This window comes from Piliocolobus tephrosceles, chromosome 11, assembly GCF_002776525.5.
Source record: "Piliocolobus tephrosceles isolate RC106 chromosome 11, ASM277652v3, whole genome shotgun sequence".
NCBI classification, from domain to species: domain Eukaryota; kingdom Metazoa; phylum Chordata; class Mammalia; order Primates; family Cercopithecidae; genus Piliocolobus; species Piliocolobus tephrosceles.
In genome coordinates, this window is record NC_045444.1 from 40,132 (window position 1) to 59,730 (window position 19,599).

The 19,599-nt window shown below is 46.3% G+C and overlaps 1 protein-coding gene across 4 annotated transcripts in view; it reads right to left on the bottom strand.

The window, feature by feature from the left end:
• Positions 1 to 2,291: 2,291 nt before the first annotated feature.
• CCDC93 (coiled-coil domain containing 93) overlaps positions 2,292 to 19,599 on the bottom strand; it is a 96,411-nt gene continuing 79,103 nt past the window's right edge. For all 4 annotated transcript variants that reach the window (XM_023185200.3, XM_023185199.3, XM_023185198.3 and 1 more), the window contains 4 exons: positions 18,282 to 18,319; positions 16,353 to 16,437; positions 11,884 to 11,997; positions 2,292 to 7,135 (listed from right to left, as the gene is read on the bottom strand). In XM_023185200.3, coding sequence (XP_023040968.1) covers positions 7,082 to 7,135; positions 11,884 to 11,997; positions 16,353 to 16,437; positions 18,282 to 18,319 — 291 coding nt within the window. In that variant the 3' untranslated portion in view covers positions 2,292 to 7,081. The remainder of the gene's footprint in view (positions 7,136 to 11,883; positions 11,998 to 16,352; positions 16,438 to 18,281; positions 18,320 to 19,599) is intronic.

Below are 19,599 nucleotides of genomic sequence, written 5' to 3' on the forward strand. Positions count from 1 at the left end.
GAAGGCTCGGTGGTACATAGCAAATCTTTATTTCTTGCTTATATGCCTGAGTTGGCTGGGATTTCACTGATCTAGGCAGGGCTCTTCTGGGCTTGGCTTCAGGCTGCAGGCTGTGTCTAGGCCCGCTCTATTTGTCCTTCTTCCTGTCCTTGGGACAACAGGGTACTTCTCAAGAGAGAAGGGCAAGAAGGTAAACCCATCCGTGCAAGCATACTTTCAAAACTTGTATCAAGTCAGCTAACAACCCATAGGACAGGCAAAAGCCCAAAGTCAAGGGGAAGTACATTTCACCTGCCATAAAAAGGCATCTGCTATGATGGGATGATGGAAAGCAGCACTTCAATGCTTAGCATTTTCAAAAAAGGAAAAAAAAAAAAATCAAGAGTGTTGTATTAAAAGGGGAAGTATTATCTCATAAAACTTTCATTTTAGTTATATTTAAATCTGGACTATGCCCTGCCCTCCCCATAATCAACACAGCCTCCAGAGGGATCCTTCTTTTTTTTTTTTTTTTTTGAGACAGTCTTACTCTGTCGCCCAGGCTGGAGTGTAGTGGCGCGATCATGCCTCTCTGCAGCCTTGACTTCCCAGGCTCAACCCATCCTCCCACCTCTGCCTCCTGAGTAGCTTGGACTACAGTTGTGCTCCACCACGCCTGGCTAATTTTTTGTATTTTTAGTAAAGACGGGGTTTTGCCATATTGCCCAGGCTGGTCTTGAACTCCTGGGCTCAAGCGATCTCCCCTTCTCGGCCTCCCAAAGTGCTGGGATTACAGGCATGAGCCACCGCACTCAGTGTAGGGATGCCTATTAAAATGAACAGACTGGCAGGGCATGGTGGCTCACGCCTATAATCTCAGCACTTTGGGAGGCCGAAGCAGATGGATCAGCTGAGGTCAGGAGTTCGAGACCAGCCTGACCAATGTGGAGAAACCCCATCTCTACTGAAAATATAAAAATAGCCAGGCGTGGTGGCACATGCCTGTAATCCCAGCTACTCGGGAGGCTGAGGCAGGAGAATTGCTTGAACCCAGGAGGTGGAGGTTGTGGTGAGCCAAGATTGCGCCATTGCACTCCAGCCTGGGCAACGAGAGCGAAACGCCATCTCAAAACAGACAAAAAATGAACCCAGATCGCATTGATTTCCTTCTCAAAAACCCTCCAGTGGCTCCCCACACAAGTCCCCTTCATGTTCCTCAAAGTCACCTGCTGGGTATGCTCCTACCTTAGGGCCTTTACACTTGTTATCCCCTGTGCCTGGAATGTTCTTTACACAGGTATCTATATACTCATTGCCTCACTAGTCAGTGAGTGAGGCCTTCCTTCACTTCTCAATATAAAATTGCAACCGCCACTAAGCCAGACACTCCTGATACTCTTCCTTGCTTTAATCAGCATATTGAAGCACCACATGCCAATATTTACATGGTTATCTGGTTTGTATGTTTTTTCCGCTGGAGGGTAGCTCCAAGAAGGCAGGTTCTTTTGCCTGCTTTTTTTTACTGCTGTATTCTCAGGGTCTGACACATAGAAAAAACTCAAGTATTTGTTGGTTGAATGCATAAGCTAACAGAGGTTCATTTTTCTCATGGAACAAGAATATGGAAGCAGGTGGGCCTCAGCGTGGTTGAGAGGCTTGTCATGCCTTCAGAGAGCCAGGCTCTTTCCACCTTTTCCCTCTGCCAATCTCAGTGTGTTGGGACGTCTCTTTTCATGGTCTCAAGATGGGTGAAATCTTTCCAAGAAGTTCAGCAGTCTCTCCTAAACTGGCCATAACTGGCTTAGACATCCATCCGCAAACCAGCAGTTGGCCAACAGAAGTAAGATTCCCGACTGGAAGAGCTGTCGTGTTCCTCTCCTGGGGCTGACACACAGCCACCTCGCAGCTGGACAAAATCAGAGTTGTGTTGGTTTTTAAAAGAAGGCAGGGGTGGAGATCACCCACAGCAGGTTTCCACACAAGATGGGCACGGCTTCTGGAGGATGTTAACAGCCCCCCTTGAATCATGACTCAGAGGTATGCTTATCTTTTGTACCCCAAACGTCAGAGGACCAGGGTTGCACGGTGATTTTTGTGAGACGGAGGGAACCCTGCAGCAGCCCATCTGTCCCAGGGATTAGTCATGTCACCATCCATTTCCCCATCCCCATCCCTCCCTCTGCTGACCCAACATGCTCCCAGAGTGTGAGGAGAGCCAGCCTCTGCTTCGCTGCCCCATTCTGTTCTACCAGAAAAGGACACCCCCCTTTGTATGGCCCACTGCCTCAAGACCCAAGAAAGAGTCTCACTACTTTTGAATCAAAGGCTTTATCTTTAAGAAAGCAGATTTAGTGAATCAGAATCTTCTTCCATTTTGGTTCTACTGTTTTAAGAAAAGTAAACCAAATTAAAAATTAAAAACTATTTTTAATAGATAATACATGTACATGGTACAAAATTCAAAAGGTACAAAAGGTGTACATTGAAAAGTCATTCCCACCCCTCTTCCCAGAGGCAATCAGGCTGCCAGGTTGCTGGGTATCCTCCCAGAGAAATCCTAGGCATATGCAGGCAGACATGATATACATGTGTATATGTCTGTGTGAAAACATGCACACACATACATCTACACATTTTTCTCCATTCCAAACATTAAGATACCATGGGCTTCTTTTTTTCCCCACTGAATCATGCATCTTGGGGACCATTCTATGGTAGTATACACACACGGGATCCATTGTTTTAAGTTTCTGCAAACTCTTCCATTGTTTAAGCTGGTCGTAATGTATTTAATCATTCCCCTATACTGGTGGCACTCTCCAACCTTTTGCTATTACAATGTTTCAACAAAAACCCTTGTACACAGGTACAATTCTTAGTTCAAAAAGCTGATGCATTTGCACTTTTGATAGACACTGTCTGGCTGTCCCCCATGGAGTGCCTCCATGTCACACTCCTGCCACCACTGTATCTAGTGCTGCCACCCACAGCCTTGCACTGTGGTCCCACTTCTTGGTTCACATGGCTGAGACATTTCTACCCATCAAGTTACCTTTAGATTCATGACACATTTTGAGCCGAAACATACCTTATCTCTAACATTACTGTAGTTCTTCCCTCTCTTTTTCCCTTCTTGGGGAATAAAAAAAAATCTGTAAAAGGCAATTCCTTTGAAAGATTCAAAACCTCTGACACCTTGTTTCATCTCAAACTTCAAGGTTACTGTGTAACACACTCTAAGACCCTCTAAAGTTGTGAATGTTTACCTGTCCTCAAACTAAGCATTAAGTAGAGGAAAGGTTCAATCTAAATTTTGCTAACAGAGATGCAAAGCTGCCATGTGGAAAAGCCATTTTATCCAACCGGAATTTCCCAGTCAGTCATCTACCTTGAGCTAGATGCTGGGGAGACTGTGGTAAGACAGGCCCTTACTTTTGTTGCCCAGGGCCAGACCCGGTGGCCCTGGGCAGGCATGAGTTCGGCACATTTGGGGGACGGATGTAAGGCTGGTGTGGAGCACCCACGGTATTCCCTGTGTTGTCAAGTACGCTGCAGATCGGGCACCAAATCCTCCAGGAGTTTTGCACATTCATTGTGAGAAGAGGGAATACTACTACAGCACTACCTTTTACAATGCATCTTCAGCCTGGCACAGAAGGAATGCTCTGCACTTCATGAAAAGGATCGAGAGAGGGCGTGGGGCATTCTGAAGATGCACGGAACAAGGCACTTTCCTTGGGAATCCCAACCACGGGGACAGATGATGGCACCCATCCTATGGGGCACTTTGTTGTACTGTTCTGCGTTAAGATGTTCTTTTACCTTGAGGCCAACACCAGCCAAGAGTAAATCATAAAGTGCTTCCTTAAAGTGTTCTTCCTCAGAGCATGTTTCAACTCAGCATCAGCACTTCAGAGCGAGGGGTCAGGCTCAAAGTAACTGTGCTACTGTTGGATGCCTACCTCCCTTTTAGGGTGATCATCAGTCACCTACAGAGTGGGCGAACAAGACCATCTGAGGCAGCAGAAATATGAGGGCACAGGTTACGGCCAGGGCTCACTGTTCAGAGTACCCTTTCAGGAAGGTCTGCTTCGCTCACTAGAGACGTGACTTGGGCCTGCCAACATCGACGTCACAACCCTGAGGTCTGAGGTCCCAGGCATGACACTTGGTGAGGTAGTGAAAGGACGGTCTGAAGGCCTTCTCCAGCCTCTGCTCAAGGTTTCAGGAGGTCCCAAGGGCTCGGTGTTGTCAGAGAATGCTTCCCACGCCCGGGCCTTCTGGTTGTGCTCACAGACTCAGCGGACACTGGCAGGACCCAACTATCCTGAAAATATGTAAGGGCTACGAGCTAGAACCATTGAAACGATGAACTTCAGACTCTAACAGAGATACGCTTGACAAACTGGGAATTTGCCGTCTGTTAAAACACCCCTCAGTGTGACTCTGACGACTGGTTAACACTCTGCATCTCCTTCTAGTGGTGTCAGCTAATCCCAGTCATCCAGTAGAGACAGAGCACAGGTCAAAGACATCAAAAAATGTCCTAGCATCTCCCCACGCACCTTGCGATCACCCAATCTTGTCCTGCTCACAACAGCTCTGACTGCGGCTTAAGCAGAGCAGTCCCATGCACGCCTTAAGCAGCACGTGGTGGGAAGGAGCCCCCAGCCCAGAGGCTGGCGGCGATTCCACAGCACTGTGCAGCCTGCCCGCCGCAACTCCCTGTGCTGACTGAGCAGGGAGCTGTCCCTCCTGGGGAAACCTGGTTCCTCCTGAAGCGCACATTTGATCCTTTTAACTCTGGAGAAGCCTGTGGGCTTAGAGCATAACGCCACACTATGTCTAGGCACACAGAGAGCCATAGCCCTGGGAAGACCCCTTCTGGCTCTCCAGGTGGTTTCTGAAATGATCGGGGGCTTGGGGCATCTCCTTAGCCTGTATGGCTTCATTATAAAGTCATATCCCAATTACTCAGAAAGACACTGTCCACACTGAGGGCTGCCTGCAGCAAGAGTGAAATTTGAGCTCAAACTGGCTTCTGTAGTCTAATTAAAAGTGTATTCAGGCAACAGAAACTGATTTATCCGTAGTCGGCCTTGTGGATTTAAAAAAAGGGAATAGAGATCTATGGACACCTCTCTATACCAAAACCAAACCAAATGAAACTCCTGTGAAACACAGCTCAAGATAAATGCCTGCACTTTCAAAAAGAATTACTGGCTGCTTTGGATTAATCATGCCGTGCTTTCTCCATCAGCACAGAGGTGGACTCCAGTAACCTCCAAATGCCATCTGCCTCCCCTACCATCTGCGGACAAATACTCCAATAACTGCCCCAACTGCTCACAAAGTCCAGTTAGCCAGGGGTGGGCCTACAAGCTGCTTAACAAGATAACGCAGATGTTTCCCTGACTGAAATAATTTCAAACGCAGTCAAAATTCTGTCTCCTTCCCCTGCCCTCAAAGTGCCACCTGTTCTTTTGCAATGACTGCCTCAACTTCACCCAGCCCTTCAAAACCCCCACATGACCGCGGCTCAGGGACCAGCTGAGGCGGAGCTGCGCATGGCCCAAGAAGCGCCCTCACGTGGCAGTTTCTATTTGCAAGCTGCTGCTTCCCCCTGGCTCAGGCAGGCCTTGCTGGCCCTGGTACTGAAACCAGTGGCTGTTTTTAATCCAGCACGTGTGTGTTTTTAAATCTGTACATGTCAGCCCTGCTTAATCACATCCATTAGGGAACTAAAAATGAACACATTTCTGTGGCTGCTGCATGCCCCACTTGGTTGACATATTTCAGCTCTTGTGTTACCGTCCAAACCTGCCGCCTGGTATGTTTGCAAGATTTATGCAGAAAGGAGCACAAACCTACTGAACATGACTGAGTTACCAGACTCCTGAGGACCAGGGCAGCAGGAGCTCCGTGTCTGACCTGCACTGGTCATTTCCAAGGATTAAAGTCAACCGTCAGCTGCCCTTCCAAGGCCCTCCAAAGTCTAGTCTCAGCCCTACCAGTTCATCTCCTCCTTTCCCAACACGCATGCCTTGCACTCCTCTGCATCCTCTTGGGTTTTTAATCATAGTGTATTTTCATTTAAAACAATCTTCCTGCCTGTCAACATCCGATTCTCCCTTTAGATTGGGCCCAAATGCTGCTTCCTCCAGGAAGTTCCCTGGATCTCTGCAAACCCCACTGCTCTTCCTCCTGACACCCTACTTGCCTTGAGTGCAGGGAACAGTGTCTCTCTCTCTCTCCTGGCTCAGATCATGACCCATCTGCAGTGTAGCCTCATCGAATGTGCCTTCAATGAAGGGGATGCACAGCCCCTCTGCATGCTGTGACTCAAATGAACATTGGGGCAGGGGAAGGTGTAATTTTTATTGAAGTCTCCTCAGCACAAAGTCTGTTTTCAATTTTCTGAGAAATAAACCTGAGTAACGTATAAAAATTAAAACGACACTGAACTTTCATTCCGGTTGCTGTCACCAAGCCTGCTGGTTGGCACCTGGAGGAGCTAGGAACAAAAGGTACCATGGCAGGTGAAAGGCCCAAGTGACCAACACTACATGGGCTGATTATTTCAGCTACATGCCTTCTGTTTACTGAAAAACATCTCAGATGGTCCAGTTCTGTGGTCAAGTGTGCTGTGTATCTGCCTCCCTGGGCCACCTGCTGGGTGCCTGTGCAGTAGGAACTCTGTTTTACATGTCTCTGAATCTTCCTCAGTGCTTATTTCTCAGTGGGTGCTCGATTAATACTTGCTAAACAAATGAATTCTTCTTTATTCAGAGTCTACACAAATACAGGTACCTTTGTAAGTGCAATGTTACTGGAGACATAAAAGTTGATCAACAGAGAAAAGTACTGCTGACATTCTTCACAGGATGATGGGTGTTATCCAAACCACGTTTACGGTCTGATTCCATCAACAGCAGCCAACAGAGATGAATGGAAGCAAAGAGGAGAAAGAAAACATCCAGGCTGTTGAAACCATTACACCTGCATCTCTCTACTGTCGCTTTCAGAACCATTTCATGATCTTGTAGTTGATATACGGTGCTTAAAAGTAAAATCAAGGACATACAACCATGGCTGGGGATGTTCAGGAGGCCTTCGCTTTCACCTTGGACAGCAGCATCTCATTCTTGCGGCCCTCCTGGAGGAGAAGCAGAGAGTATAGAGGCAGTGGTGACTACATTAGCACCCACGTGAGGCCAGGATGGTCTCAGTGCCCTTCCCATATCCCTATGGGAGACATCTCCTGGCCAACCCAGTCTCTTGGCATGCTGCCGCCAGCATGGTGAAGCTTCCTGATGACCTATGACATCAACACCAAAATAACTATAATGATGCTCCATTTCTGGGCTGTCAGACTGAAAACAGGATGAGAGGATAGGCACTGTCACTCCTAAAGACTTCATGAAGTCTATGAGACCTCAAGGGGATAGAAGCAGAAAGCACACTTATCTGCCAGTCTTGGCCTACTATGGTGAGTGAGTGCGGAAAGGCTTTGGAGACAGCAGCCTAAAAAGAGAGCCCTAGTTTACATAGCAGGCAAAACACGTAGAGTTCTAACAACAGTGAAGGTTAAGAATATTCTTGTCTTTAAGAAACTCAGAAAACAGGATAAAAGATACTCATCAAGAGATAATGGGGCCGGGCGCGGTGGCTCACGCCTGTAAACCCAGCACTTTGGGAGGCCAAGGCGGGCAGATCACGAGGTCAGGAGATCGAGACCATCCTGGCCAACATGGTGAAACCCCGTCTCTACTAAAAATACAAAAAATTAGCCGGGCGTGGTGGTGGGCATCTGCAGTCCCAACTACTCGGGAGGCTGAGGCAGGAGAATGGCGTGAACCCGGGAGGCAGAGCTTGCAGTGAGCCAAGATCGTGCCACTGCACTGCAGCCTGGGCAACAGAGCGAGACTCCGTCTCAAAAAAAAGAAAAGAAAACCCACCCTTCCTTAAAACCAAGCTGTATGAAATCAATGGCGTGTGCTATGGGTTATCATTGAGGGAGGTCAGTGCCCCATCCTCTGCCTGTAGAATCTGACATCCAGTGGCACAAGTCACCTCTGCATCATTTCATGTTCCCTTCTGGGGTCATCTTCAAAAGCTTCTAACTGCGCCTCCTGCCCTCGTTCCACTGGCCTTAGTAGCTCAGGATACCTCCGTCTGCTAGCAAACCTCCAATAACTCCAACCCCATTCTCTGGGCAGGGTCACAAGGAGTCCTGCTTTTAAATTGGGAGATAAAAGCGGTAGCAGAAAGGGCCCGGAGAGGTAGAGCTCACAGGCTTGGCAGTGGTCAGGCCTCCAGGGTCCGTATTTTCCTGGAGGTGCATTTATTGTGGGAGAAAAACTTTTACCCTTGAACCCTCTGTACTCAAAACCCCCATGGTCAATTTTTCCACCTCCCTGGGCCAGGGTCAGGTGCTCTCAGCTCTCCAGAGGCCCTGATCTTTTGGCGGTGTGATGGCAGCATGACCACAACGACCTTGGTTTTGCTAAGACTAGTGCTGGCTCATCTATGGGATTCAGACGTATCTTTCACTCAGGGAACAAGGAAACAGGTGGGTGCTTGCCTTGGTGGTAAGGCTGAGTCCTTTGAGGCTGTCAGAAGCAAGGCGCTCTGACACTTTTCAGCACCTTTTTGGGGAGAGAGAGGCAGTTCATGGGGAGGGCGGTGGGGGTGACAGAAATAAGGTGATGCTGGGTTACATGTTATTTTCTTGTAGAGAATAACAAAGTTTTCCTTTTTAAAATGGATTGAGATGTACTTGAGGGAAAAAAAGACTTCAGCTTAAAACAAATGGAGGGGAAGAGATGGAACAAGAACAGAGAGCTACACTATTATGTTGCTATACTACACCCTCTACTTGTGTGTTTTTGAAGATTTCCATAACAAAAATATAAAACAGTAAATAAGTGTAAACTGTCACCCACCTCACCATTTAAACGAGGCAAAAACAACCCAGAAGCATCCGAACTCTACCATGGGGAACTGTGTGTGTCACAGCACACTAGGTGATGCTTATACTTTTTGGTAGAGACAGCCTACAATGTCACCTAGTATGTGAGCCTACAGAATCACAGTCTCCGTCTCTTCAAAGCAAATATAAAAGAGGCGCTTTGGCTGTTTGTTTCTAGAAGAAAAAGGAATGTCTCATCACCTCAGTCTCTTTCCTGCTGAAAACTCTATCCAGGCCCACTAGGTGCCAGACAGAGAGCTAAGTTCACTCAAGGTTATGTACCCAAAGTCGGCTTCACAAAAATGCAGGGTTTGAATTCATCAGTGCTATGGAATTTAAATCTTAGTTTCATGACCTGATGAAACTGTGGCTTAGAGACACAATTCACTTAATACTGAGATTAAGGTGATGTCAGAGTACATGTTGTTTCCTGGCAGACTTACAATTAATCAGCTCTCTCAGGTTAAGTCAACGGGATTTTAGAGAAAACCCAATGTCTCTAATGAAGAAGCTTCTGGAACCAGAGGAGGCTGGGAGTCAGGATGCAGGCATGACTTGGTACCTAAATGGTGCCCATGGCGCATCACTGTTGCCCATTTAACGTGGGGTAAACCGAACCCAACGAAGGCAACCACTAAGCTGGCAAAAAAGCTGGCAAAAAACCATCTCGTAGACAATAATGTTGTGTTTTCCATGAAGAATAATTATGGCACACTACAAGTGCTTGGGCCCTGGATGCAGTGAGAATTTAGAACGCAAAAACCAGTGAGGGGATGGTGAGAAGGCAAAACAGAGGGTGTTGGGAGAAGGCTCCACCCTGGATGAAAGTCCAAATTAAACTGTAATATATAAAACAGAAAAGCAGCAGAACTAGTCTGGCTGAAGATATGGGGTAGAGGCTGTGGAGTACCAAGCAAGTCCCTATCATCACCTCCTCCTCAACACCTGTGGTGGCCCCAAATTACCTCGCAGGAGCTTGTGGGAGAAAGTTTAAGATGCTGGAACACTGACATGTGGTTGCCAATTTCAAATTTTTGCCAAGTAAAAGGTTCCAAAAAAAAAAAAAAAAAAAAGGACCACCCACCATCACAATTATTTTCTAAGACAATTTTAACACCAAAAAATAAAAGGACATGCTAAATGTGCGGTGAAATATATTTAAATGAAATATGTAAGAACAGATTTCATCCCCTCCCCCTCTTCTGACTTGCTTTGGACTCAGGGAAAGAGGCCCGCCAAGAATCTGGTCTAGGTGTCTTAGCTGGCTCCGAAGGAACCACCCTCTGTGCCTGGTGTGACGACGACTGCCAGCACAGGTGGGAACTCTGACCCAAGCCACTTCACACCTCTGAAGGAACTGGTGCTCTGGAGGTCATCGTAAGCTCTCACCTGAGAGCCTGCTGGGCGAGAAGGAGCTTCTCCACTTCATTGTCAATTGCTTTGACAGCTTATACTTATCCTCCTCAACTTACTTGCTTTTTTGTTTCTACACTGTCAAAAGGGTGTCTCCAAGCACAATCTGAGATGCAGTTCTCCTTTTGTGAGTTTTGATTAAAGGGAAGGACGAGCTCTGAGTAGGGCAGCAAATTCCTAATTGTTCCCTGCCAGTTCGCTCACTGGCCCTTCTGGGACCTCAGCTTCAGTCTGTGCTAGCCTCAAAGGAGTCCCAGACTGAGCCGCAGACCCTCCGCTCCCCATTCCTGCACTGCTATGGCTGAAGAACTCTTTCTTCCCATGGCTATGTCCTGCTCACCCTAGAGGGCCCTCCCGGACCACACCACCTAAACCAGTCTCCTCACACGGCAAAGTCTGGAATTGTTACTACTTATTTGTTATGACTTGTTCTTAGCTTGTCATCCGTCTCTCCCACCACAGCGTATGCTCCTTAAGGAGGGGGAGGTCTGCGTTACAACCTGGCATCTGTCCAGGGGTATAGTAGGAGCTGGAACACTGGAAAAGATGATATTTTGAAATGCCTATGGGATGTGGCTTCCAGAAGCGAAATCACAAAAAAGATGTAGAAGAGAAGGGAAAGATGAGGAAGGAAGAAAGAAAAGTCTTAAAATAAGAACAAAATTATGAGCATGGGAAGACTACATTTTTTATTCTGCAGACCAAACACCAGGATACAACCTACCTTTAATTCTGCTGTATTTTCAGCAGTCTCTAAACTCACTGAAACCACATGGATTTAGGTTAGGGAGAAGGAATTCCTTAAAATAAAGCTGCTGAGACCCTAGCAAGGGACAAAATGAAGTCTTTTTGGAAAATCTCTTAAGGGCAGGCACTTTTCTTTCTGGAACAATGAAGAGTAACTGCCCAAATGCAGGAAGAAAAAACAGGGAAAACCAAAATTGACTTGAGTGTTGGGTGTTAGGAGATGCCAGACCTGGTGCTGGATGTTTCAAATTTCTCATCTGACCCAATGGAACCCACCAAATGAGGAAACTGAGGCTGTGAGGAATTAGGTCATTACCAAAGTACACAGCTGGTAAGTGGTAAATGTAGGATTCGAATCCAAACCTGTGACACTTCAAAGTTCTCTCTTCCCACACAGTTTCTTGAGGTCCCTCCCTACCCTAAGATTGGCAGGAGAGGAGATTCTATATCTGAATCCACAACAAATGCTGTTTCCAGGTGGCCCCTGATATGGACTGATGGAGTCATTTTGTGAGTTTCATGTGCTTACTAAGTGCTAGGAAAACTAATGATGTGATGTCTTGAAACATTTAATTAGACCTCAAGATGGGCCACAGAAAAACACGATCTTCAGCTACCTAGACGCCACACTTCACTGCCAGATCACACTCTGTCTTGTTATTTCCCTTCACAGACCAAAGGAAAACCAAAAAACTGCTGTTTTTTAGTGGCTACTTTTGCGGTGAACATACATCTCACGTTAGCCTTAATGTGCTGCCCAGCCTTCCTCTTACCTCCTTGAACTCTTTCACAGTCTTGAAGTATAGCCTCTGCTTTTCTAACAGCTCCAAGTACTGGTCATTCAACTGGTCTCTTCTCATTTTGTTCTCTTGCTTTTTCTTTTCCATCTGTTGAAACATTGTGGGAAATGGTGATGAAAAGACACGTTCTGCCCAAGGGCTGCTGGCCACATCCAAAAGGCAACAGTTGTTAACAGTTTCATGGATTTCCTCCCAGTAAAGGCAGCTTCAATATATAATTTTTGAGGCTGGTTAATTTATTTGCATGATATTACATGGAGGCTCTACAATTTAGTCAGCAATTTTTCTATCTCTGAGTATTAACTGTTTCCATTTTTTTTTTTCCTCACTACAATTTCACAATGGACAGGTTGATGATTCTCAACTGGGAGCTATTTTGACCCCCCACTCCCCACCTGGCAGTGTCTGGAGACAGTTTTGATTGTCACAGCTGTGAGGAGTGGGTGCTACTGCTATCACTGGGTAGAGGCCAGCAATGCGGCTAAACATCCTACGGTGCGCAGGACACTCCACAGCAAACGATTATCTGGCCCAAAATGTTAACTGTGCTGAGGCTGAGAAACCCTGATTCAAATAACTGTGCTCATATAATAAAACTGTGTATCCTCTTTTGATTTAATGTAAGTATTTCCACGTCAATACAAACTTCCTACAAATTATCATTTTAAAAACAACACAATGTTCCTGCTGATTGCTAACTTACCCATCTTTCTACTGGTAGACCATTTAGGATATTTTCAGGATTTAGATCATAAATAGATGCCAGGCTTTGATTTAAAGAGACTTTTCTAAGGTACCCAAAAGCTTATTCATTCAACAAATATTGACTGAGAATCTACTGAGTAGCTACACGTAGTGGGGAACAAGGCAAAGTCACTGCTCCCACAGAGCGTACATTCTAGAGATTCACATTAAGCAAGCACCCCGACAAACAGACACACAAAATATTCCCAACACTGATCAATCCTGTGAGGAAAATGACATGGGCGGAGGTGATGGAGAGGAGGGTGGGTGCATGGCCTCCTCAGCCCGGAAGCTCAGGGAGGCTGAGGATACTAGAGCAAGGCTGGCAATGCTATGTGCTATGTGTCCAGAAGGTAAACCCAGAGCATCAGCCAGGAAATGAGGGCAGAAAGAGTTACGGTACTGACCAGGTGCCTGACTCATGGCTGGTGCTCAAAAGCTTGTTGAATCACATGCTCAGAGATGCTTTGCCATGGCTTTCCTGATGCCTGACCGTGATTTCTGTGTTACACTTTGGAAAGGATTTGGTAAACACAAGCTACAGGTAAACTGGCTGCATTTTATTCAGTAGTTCCCTCCACACTATAGGCCTCTGTTGACTGCATAGGACAAATGCAACTTAGTGTCCCCAAGGCCTACCCCAGTGCTATTCAGAGAAAGACCCATCACATATGGGGACTGATTTGCCTGGTCAAATCCTGACCTTGCATCCAGTTCCTGAGTCCCAAGGCCCTGTGCCCTGCTCTTTCCACAGGTCTGCATATGGATGCCTGGTGCACACCCATACGACGTCTCCAGTTGGGTGCCCTCTTGTGCCCAGGTCTCCCAGAGTGGGCAGTCCCCTCTGGGGTCCTTGACTGGTGTCCTACTACACTTGGAGCCCTGGCTCAGCAGCAAGTCCTGATCCCTGCCGACGGAACCCCTAATGCTGCCTCCATGGGTCTCTCACACCCACTCACGATCCTGTCACAGTGACACACCAGCCCACCACAGCTCCCACTACTGTTCCTTCGTGGGCTCCAACTCTCAAAGCAGCAGACACCTTTTCCACTGTGCTGGATAGGACCTCACAGCTAGGTCCCTCTCTCTTACTAGGACAGCCAGCAGCTCTTATCTCAGGACTTTCCTCTCTGCTCTGTACTTTAGCAAAACACTTCACCATAACTGATTATGTCCTAGTGAGGTAGCAATCCGTTTGAATTATGAATTTATCCAGGATCCACTGTGGGAGTTACTGTGGCAACCTAGAAATAATATGAGCTTGAGGCCAGAAAGGCTGGGTTCCAATCCTAGTTCTGCCACTCACTGTGTATCCTTGGACAGCTAATTTAACTTTTTTGAATGCCAGGTCCTTTAGCTAAAATAAGAATATCACCCAGATCACCAGTTTTGTTATGGGAAGCTTGTGACATTAAATGTTAAGTGAATGATCCATCATCTGGTCCATAGTAGCTGCTCAACAAAGACAGTTTTTCTTCTTAACATTTCACATCCTAGGAGGCCAACTCACTCTGAGAAGCAGGAGTTGAATCTTTGATCTGAGCTTCATTTGCACACTTTTCTCAGTGTCCCCTTACCCAAACGTAACTTTGTTATTCCCTACTTATCACCTATTCACACCCTAGGTCTGTGAAGTGCTTGTGCCAAGCACTTGCTCACAGTATTCCAGAGATCTAGACACCTTACCTCCTCTGAGTGAGGTCAAAATGCTGACTGATATGTGACCTCTTCTTTACTCAGAAACCCTTAGACGGGGCATAAACACCTATTCAATCATTGTTAACCAATGCTGGTCTGCTATGTAACACTCTGAACCTGCTGGTTCTGAGAAACTTGTGCTTGAGAGGACACAGACTCCCCTGCCACATCTATGAGAGCAGGAGCCATTATGGCACTGTTACAGGGAAAGCTACATTTAAAACAAACAAACAAACACAATAAAACACATCCATGCAAGTGAGTGCTGTTCCATCCAGAGTGTCAATCAACATCCAACATTCAAAGTGTATCTGGAACCCTCTTTGACAACTGCTCTTTGACTCCATTGAAAGAATTCACCCATTCAACAAATAGTCCTTGAGGGCCTAACCATGGGTTAGATGCTACATCAGCCACTGGGGATGCAGACCAGAGAAAGAGAGCCCACTCTGCCCTGGGTGCCATTGACCCATTTGGCACCCACCATGGAGGGGAGAGACAGATACAGCAACACCTGGTTTCCACACTGGTCAGCACTGAGGGGCCAAGAGCATGAAGCCTGGGGGAAAGTGAAGAGAGTGAAGGGGTGAGGCCCATTTCTTCCTCTGCTCTGGCTCATAGTCAACAACAGGAATTCATGGGGTTCTTTCCTTTGGCTTCCGCTTCCTGTTTACACTGCTCTCTGTAAACAGGAAGCGGAAGTCAAAGGAAAGAACCCATGAATTCCTGTTCTTCTTGACTATGAACCAGAGCAGCTTCCTGAGGAGCAATAGAATGGAGGAAGTGTCTAACACACTGATACCTGGGCTGTCACAGGCTTTGGGTCAGCCAGGTTCTCTGCCTTCCACCTACTCACATCCCAGGTCACTGAGAGGGGACTGCATTCGCTCTCTGCAAGACAGCCTATCCTGGCTTGGGTGAGTGTGCATATACAGGCAAGCACTGACTTACGTCGTTCTAATTTTGATGGCTGAATAGTCGGAGAAATCATGCTTGTTACTAGTGATACTTTTTTTCTCCTCCTTTGCCATTGTTTTATCGAAGTCATTCACAGAGGGATTAATGGTATTTTTCTACAGGGAAAGGGACATGGAACACTTCTGCCCTTAGCTCATCTCTTGTGAGATGAGATTACAGGCAACTCGAATGTTTGTCTTCTGTAACAGGGTTTTTTTTTATGATGACAGGACCTATGGACAATTCTCCTTTTCATGTGTTTATATTCTGGCATCACTCACTGGAGCCCTTTGCCCCAAGATCGTAAGAGGAGAAACCCGACGTCCCCGGAAGATTTTACCGCCATGTCGGAGAACCACTCTGGTGTGATACATTTTTAAAACAGGACCATAAGCAAGAGATATTTGGAAGTACTAGTTAGGATTCATCTGCGAATGGTGGTAGGAAACTGCAGCTGTCTCTAGGAAAATCCCATGCTGTACCCTGACTGAGTGGTACCTCTCTGTTCTCTTCAGACTTCTGAGGCTCAATTTCCTCTCAGTTTGACAGAACTCAGTTCAGCAATGATTTATCTTTTTTAGAGGGGGGTTCCTGAAAACTAAAATGCTCTCAAGATCTTAAGATTCCTAAGGAATGAATCTCTTGTGGCAGAATGTCAGGTACCACAGATTCCCCGAGGAAGCGAATCTAGTCAAGAGCGGAAGCCTGCTGGTGAAAGGTGGTCTCCTCATCTGTAAAATGGGGGTGATACTGTTCACTTCAGAGGGCTTTCAGGAACGTCAGCACAATGCTTGGTACACAGTAGGTGTTCAATACATGGGAGCTGCTAACAGCAACTTTTGAATGCCTGGGTGTAGGCAGCTCATGGGATAGGCCCTGCCCACTACAGAGTAAGACGCATGGTGAGAATCCCTCTGTAGAAATGTGTCTTTTCAGGATTGAGGGCACACTCCCCAGCTACCAGAGGAGACCGGTTCTTCCCAGGACTTTCCCTGTCACCACTATAAAACCTGGGCTACGTGACAGAAAAGAAGCCATCTGACCTTCATTCTACTTTGCTTAATTCCTTCCACAATCTGCTCCATCTGACGTAAAAACTGGTCCCGGGCGGCAGGGGAGGCCATGGCTCTGAAAGAAAAACCAGCAGAGTTATGACAGGGACACGGGACTCTGAGGTAGGGGGAAATGCCAAGCAGTCAGCTCTGTATCCAGATTATACCTCTTGGGAGAGGCAATCAGGCCTTGGCAATGCACAGTGGAGCCATGGGGGCCCTTGCGATCCCAGGCAATTAAGGATGCTAAACCTCTGAGAAGGTGTGGAAATTAGCCTGGTCTTATAATTGCATATTAATCTTTTTGTCATACTTTCCCTGTAACTTTCATAACTAATATGTATTTTCTTAAAGTAAAATGTGACTAAAATTAACAAAAACATTATTTATTTGAAATATGGCATGTACTGCTTAAGTAATGAATTTCACTTGGTTTATAAAAAAATTTGAGGATTGGCAGATACTTGAAATTGGTAGACTTATTCTGAGATTTCCTAAAACCAGGTCTGAGAAATCTGGTCCTATTTCTAGAAGCAGCAGCTAAACAAGTAGATTCCCTGATGTCCTAAAACATTCTTCTTCACCTCCAACTCTGCAGAGGGAAGGACATCAGGAGGATCAGAACATAAACACACAAACACACACACCCCACCGCATGCACGCACTGAGAATTATCCTGAAATGGGCTGACGGAGCAGAACTCTTCACAAGACACTCAAACCACAGGCTCTCTCAATCATTGGGAAAGATGAAAATGGCATTTTTACAAATGTCACAAGGTATTTTACACAGTGAATCTGAATCTTATTAGGAAGCTGTGGGCTTCCGTTTTTTTTTTTTTTTTTTTTTTTTTTTTTTAGAAAAGAAGCTTAAAATCTAGAACCTGTAACTCATTAAGATCTCAGTCTCAATGCGTCCCCTGTCACCTGCCAGAGAACAGCAGAGATTTATGCCAGAGAGAAGGGAAACATGCTCTCCAAGGAGCAAGTCCTGGGGCTGCTGGATGGTGGGTGGGCAAATGGACATGCTTGAGGGCTGCTTGATTTGGGAACAGGTGGGCCTTGACATCTAGTTTTTAGAGAACAATGTACACATTAACCAAAAAAATCTACCGTGAGATTTAAAAAATCTAAAAAATTATATAAATTCCATTCTGTAAATTTTAAAGCATCTCTCTGTGTTCATTAACAAATATTAATTTGACAATATACAGAGAGATTTTAGTAGGTAGGTGATTTGTTTTTCTAAGACCACCAGAGTGGGCACAAAAGAACCAGTGAGTAGGCAAGGCTAAAAGCAAAACTGCAAATTTATTCTTTGGTCATCTAGCTTCAGGGACCGGGGGTGGGGGGGCGGGTGCGGAGTTTCTAATACAGTCCCGACAAGAGTGGGGGCTGAGAAAGCCCGCCCCCGGCACATCTGCTGGGAGCGACTTTTCTAGGAATGGAAGGGCAATAGGCGGGGCACGGGCATGTCGGGGGAGGGGGGCCGCTCCGCAGGTGCCACCAGGTAAATCTTGGTCTCCTCGGATTGACATCACCTGGTGCATGCCTGATTAATCTGCACCTTCCCGGGCGTCAGCTGCATTCTTGCACACACGGGAAGAGTTGGTGGTGAAGAAGAACCCGGAAGTGCACCATCCTGCCTCCGTTCGTCCAAACAGTAGGCACAGTCAAATTATTGGAAAGGTAACTTTTTTCCTAAGCCCTTCCTTCACTCTACTATCATTATAGTTTTGCAGGTACTCAAGGAGAGTGTAAACAAGACACCTAGCAGAAGGGCTAAAAGAGTAAGAATCACATACCCAGCGTTAGGTCTTGCACGTGCCTTTGTGAAGCACAGTAGAGCAGTGTAAGGTGGGCTGAATTCAAAGTGCAGGGTGGCAGGGTATTAGTGGGAAGGAGGACTGACAGTACTTACTGTGAGAAGTTCTCATGAATTGAGTTCAGCAGACTAATCTGGGGAAGTAAAAAAACAAATGAAATTATAAGGCAGGCAAAAAGATTTCCACACTACTGCAACTGCTGCAAGCTTGCCTGTCTCCAGATGCTGCTTCTGCGAGGAACACAAGCCTTGTTTATGAAGATTAAAGTAACATATGAAAAAAAAAAATGAGCCACGTGTTCTGTCTCACAGTTTTCCTCAGGGAGCCCACCTTCTTCTCACAGAAAACGCCCTCTTCCTACAGGGCATTCCCACGGGAATGCAGGGAGAGGGTGCTTTGAAGGGACCTGGATCCCAGCTGAGAGGACACTCAGCTAACATCAGGGCTCTCTAGGCAAGCTGCCACCACAGTCCTTTCTGTCTTGCCAAACACTGCACTTTATTTTCAAGGATAACAGCTTAAGGGAGTCAGACAGCGTGGAGAGTGAGAGTCATTTACACTCTATTCCTTCCCACAGAATCTTCTTGCCAGTGCAGCAAGCTAAGCTGCTGGGTGGCTGAGTGCCTCCGAGGGGATGCACCGTTCAAGGCCCGGTGGACACTGCCTTAGCCCCACAGCAAATTCTCTTATCTGCCCCAATGATACGGTCCTTGGGAGGGCTCCGAGGCAGGAGTAAGGAAACCTCGGTCATCTTTCTGGCCATAAAACTACTCAACTTGGGAGCTCAGAACTAAGTAAATACCACGTGTGAACTTTAGGTTCACAGTCTGCAATGTAGACTATTTCTTGTCCTTACTACTCCACAGGAAGGTTTTAAAGTTAAAATATCACAGGCATAAATCCATTTACAATAAAATACCACATTTATTCAAATGTAACATTCTAAACTGGTAACATGGCTTGGAATTAAAAAGCCCAGCTCCCCACTCTGCCTCACAAAATGCCTAGTTTTTAAACAGTGGAACAACGTTAAACACTGCTGATGAAGGAAGCTCAATGGGATTTAAGGCCTTTGGGAAGGGGCTGGCCTATCCCTAAGTCAGGGTTGGCAAATCTTTCCTTTGCCAGGTAGGAGGGCCTCAAGGCCAGGATGTGGGGCACAGCTATTCGCCAGGTCTGATGCAAATCCCATAGAATGCATTCATCTATTCAAACGTTTATCAAATGTCTGTTATATGCCTACCACTGTGTAAGGCCCCGAATACAGAAAAAAACAAAACAACTTCTCAAGGAGTGCCTTCTAGGATGACAGAGATCTACCTGGTTTGTCTGACAGCAGGCAGTAAAGGTGGCAGTGATTACAGACGCTTCCATTTGGGTTCAGGTAAAAGACACATCTGTAATATTATCCTT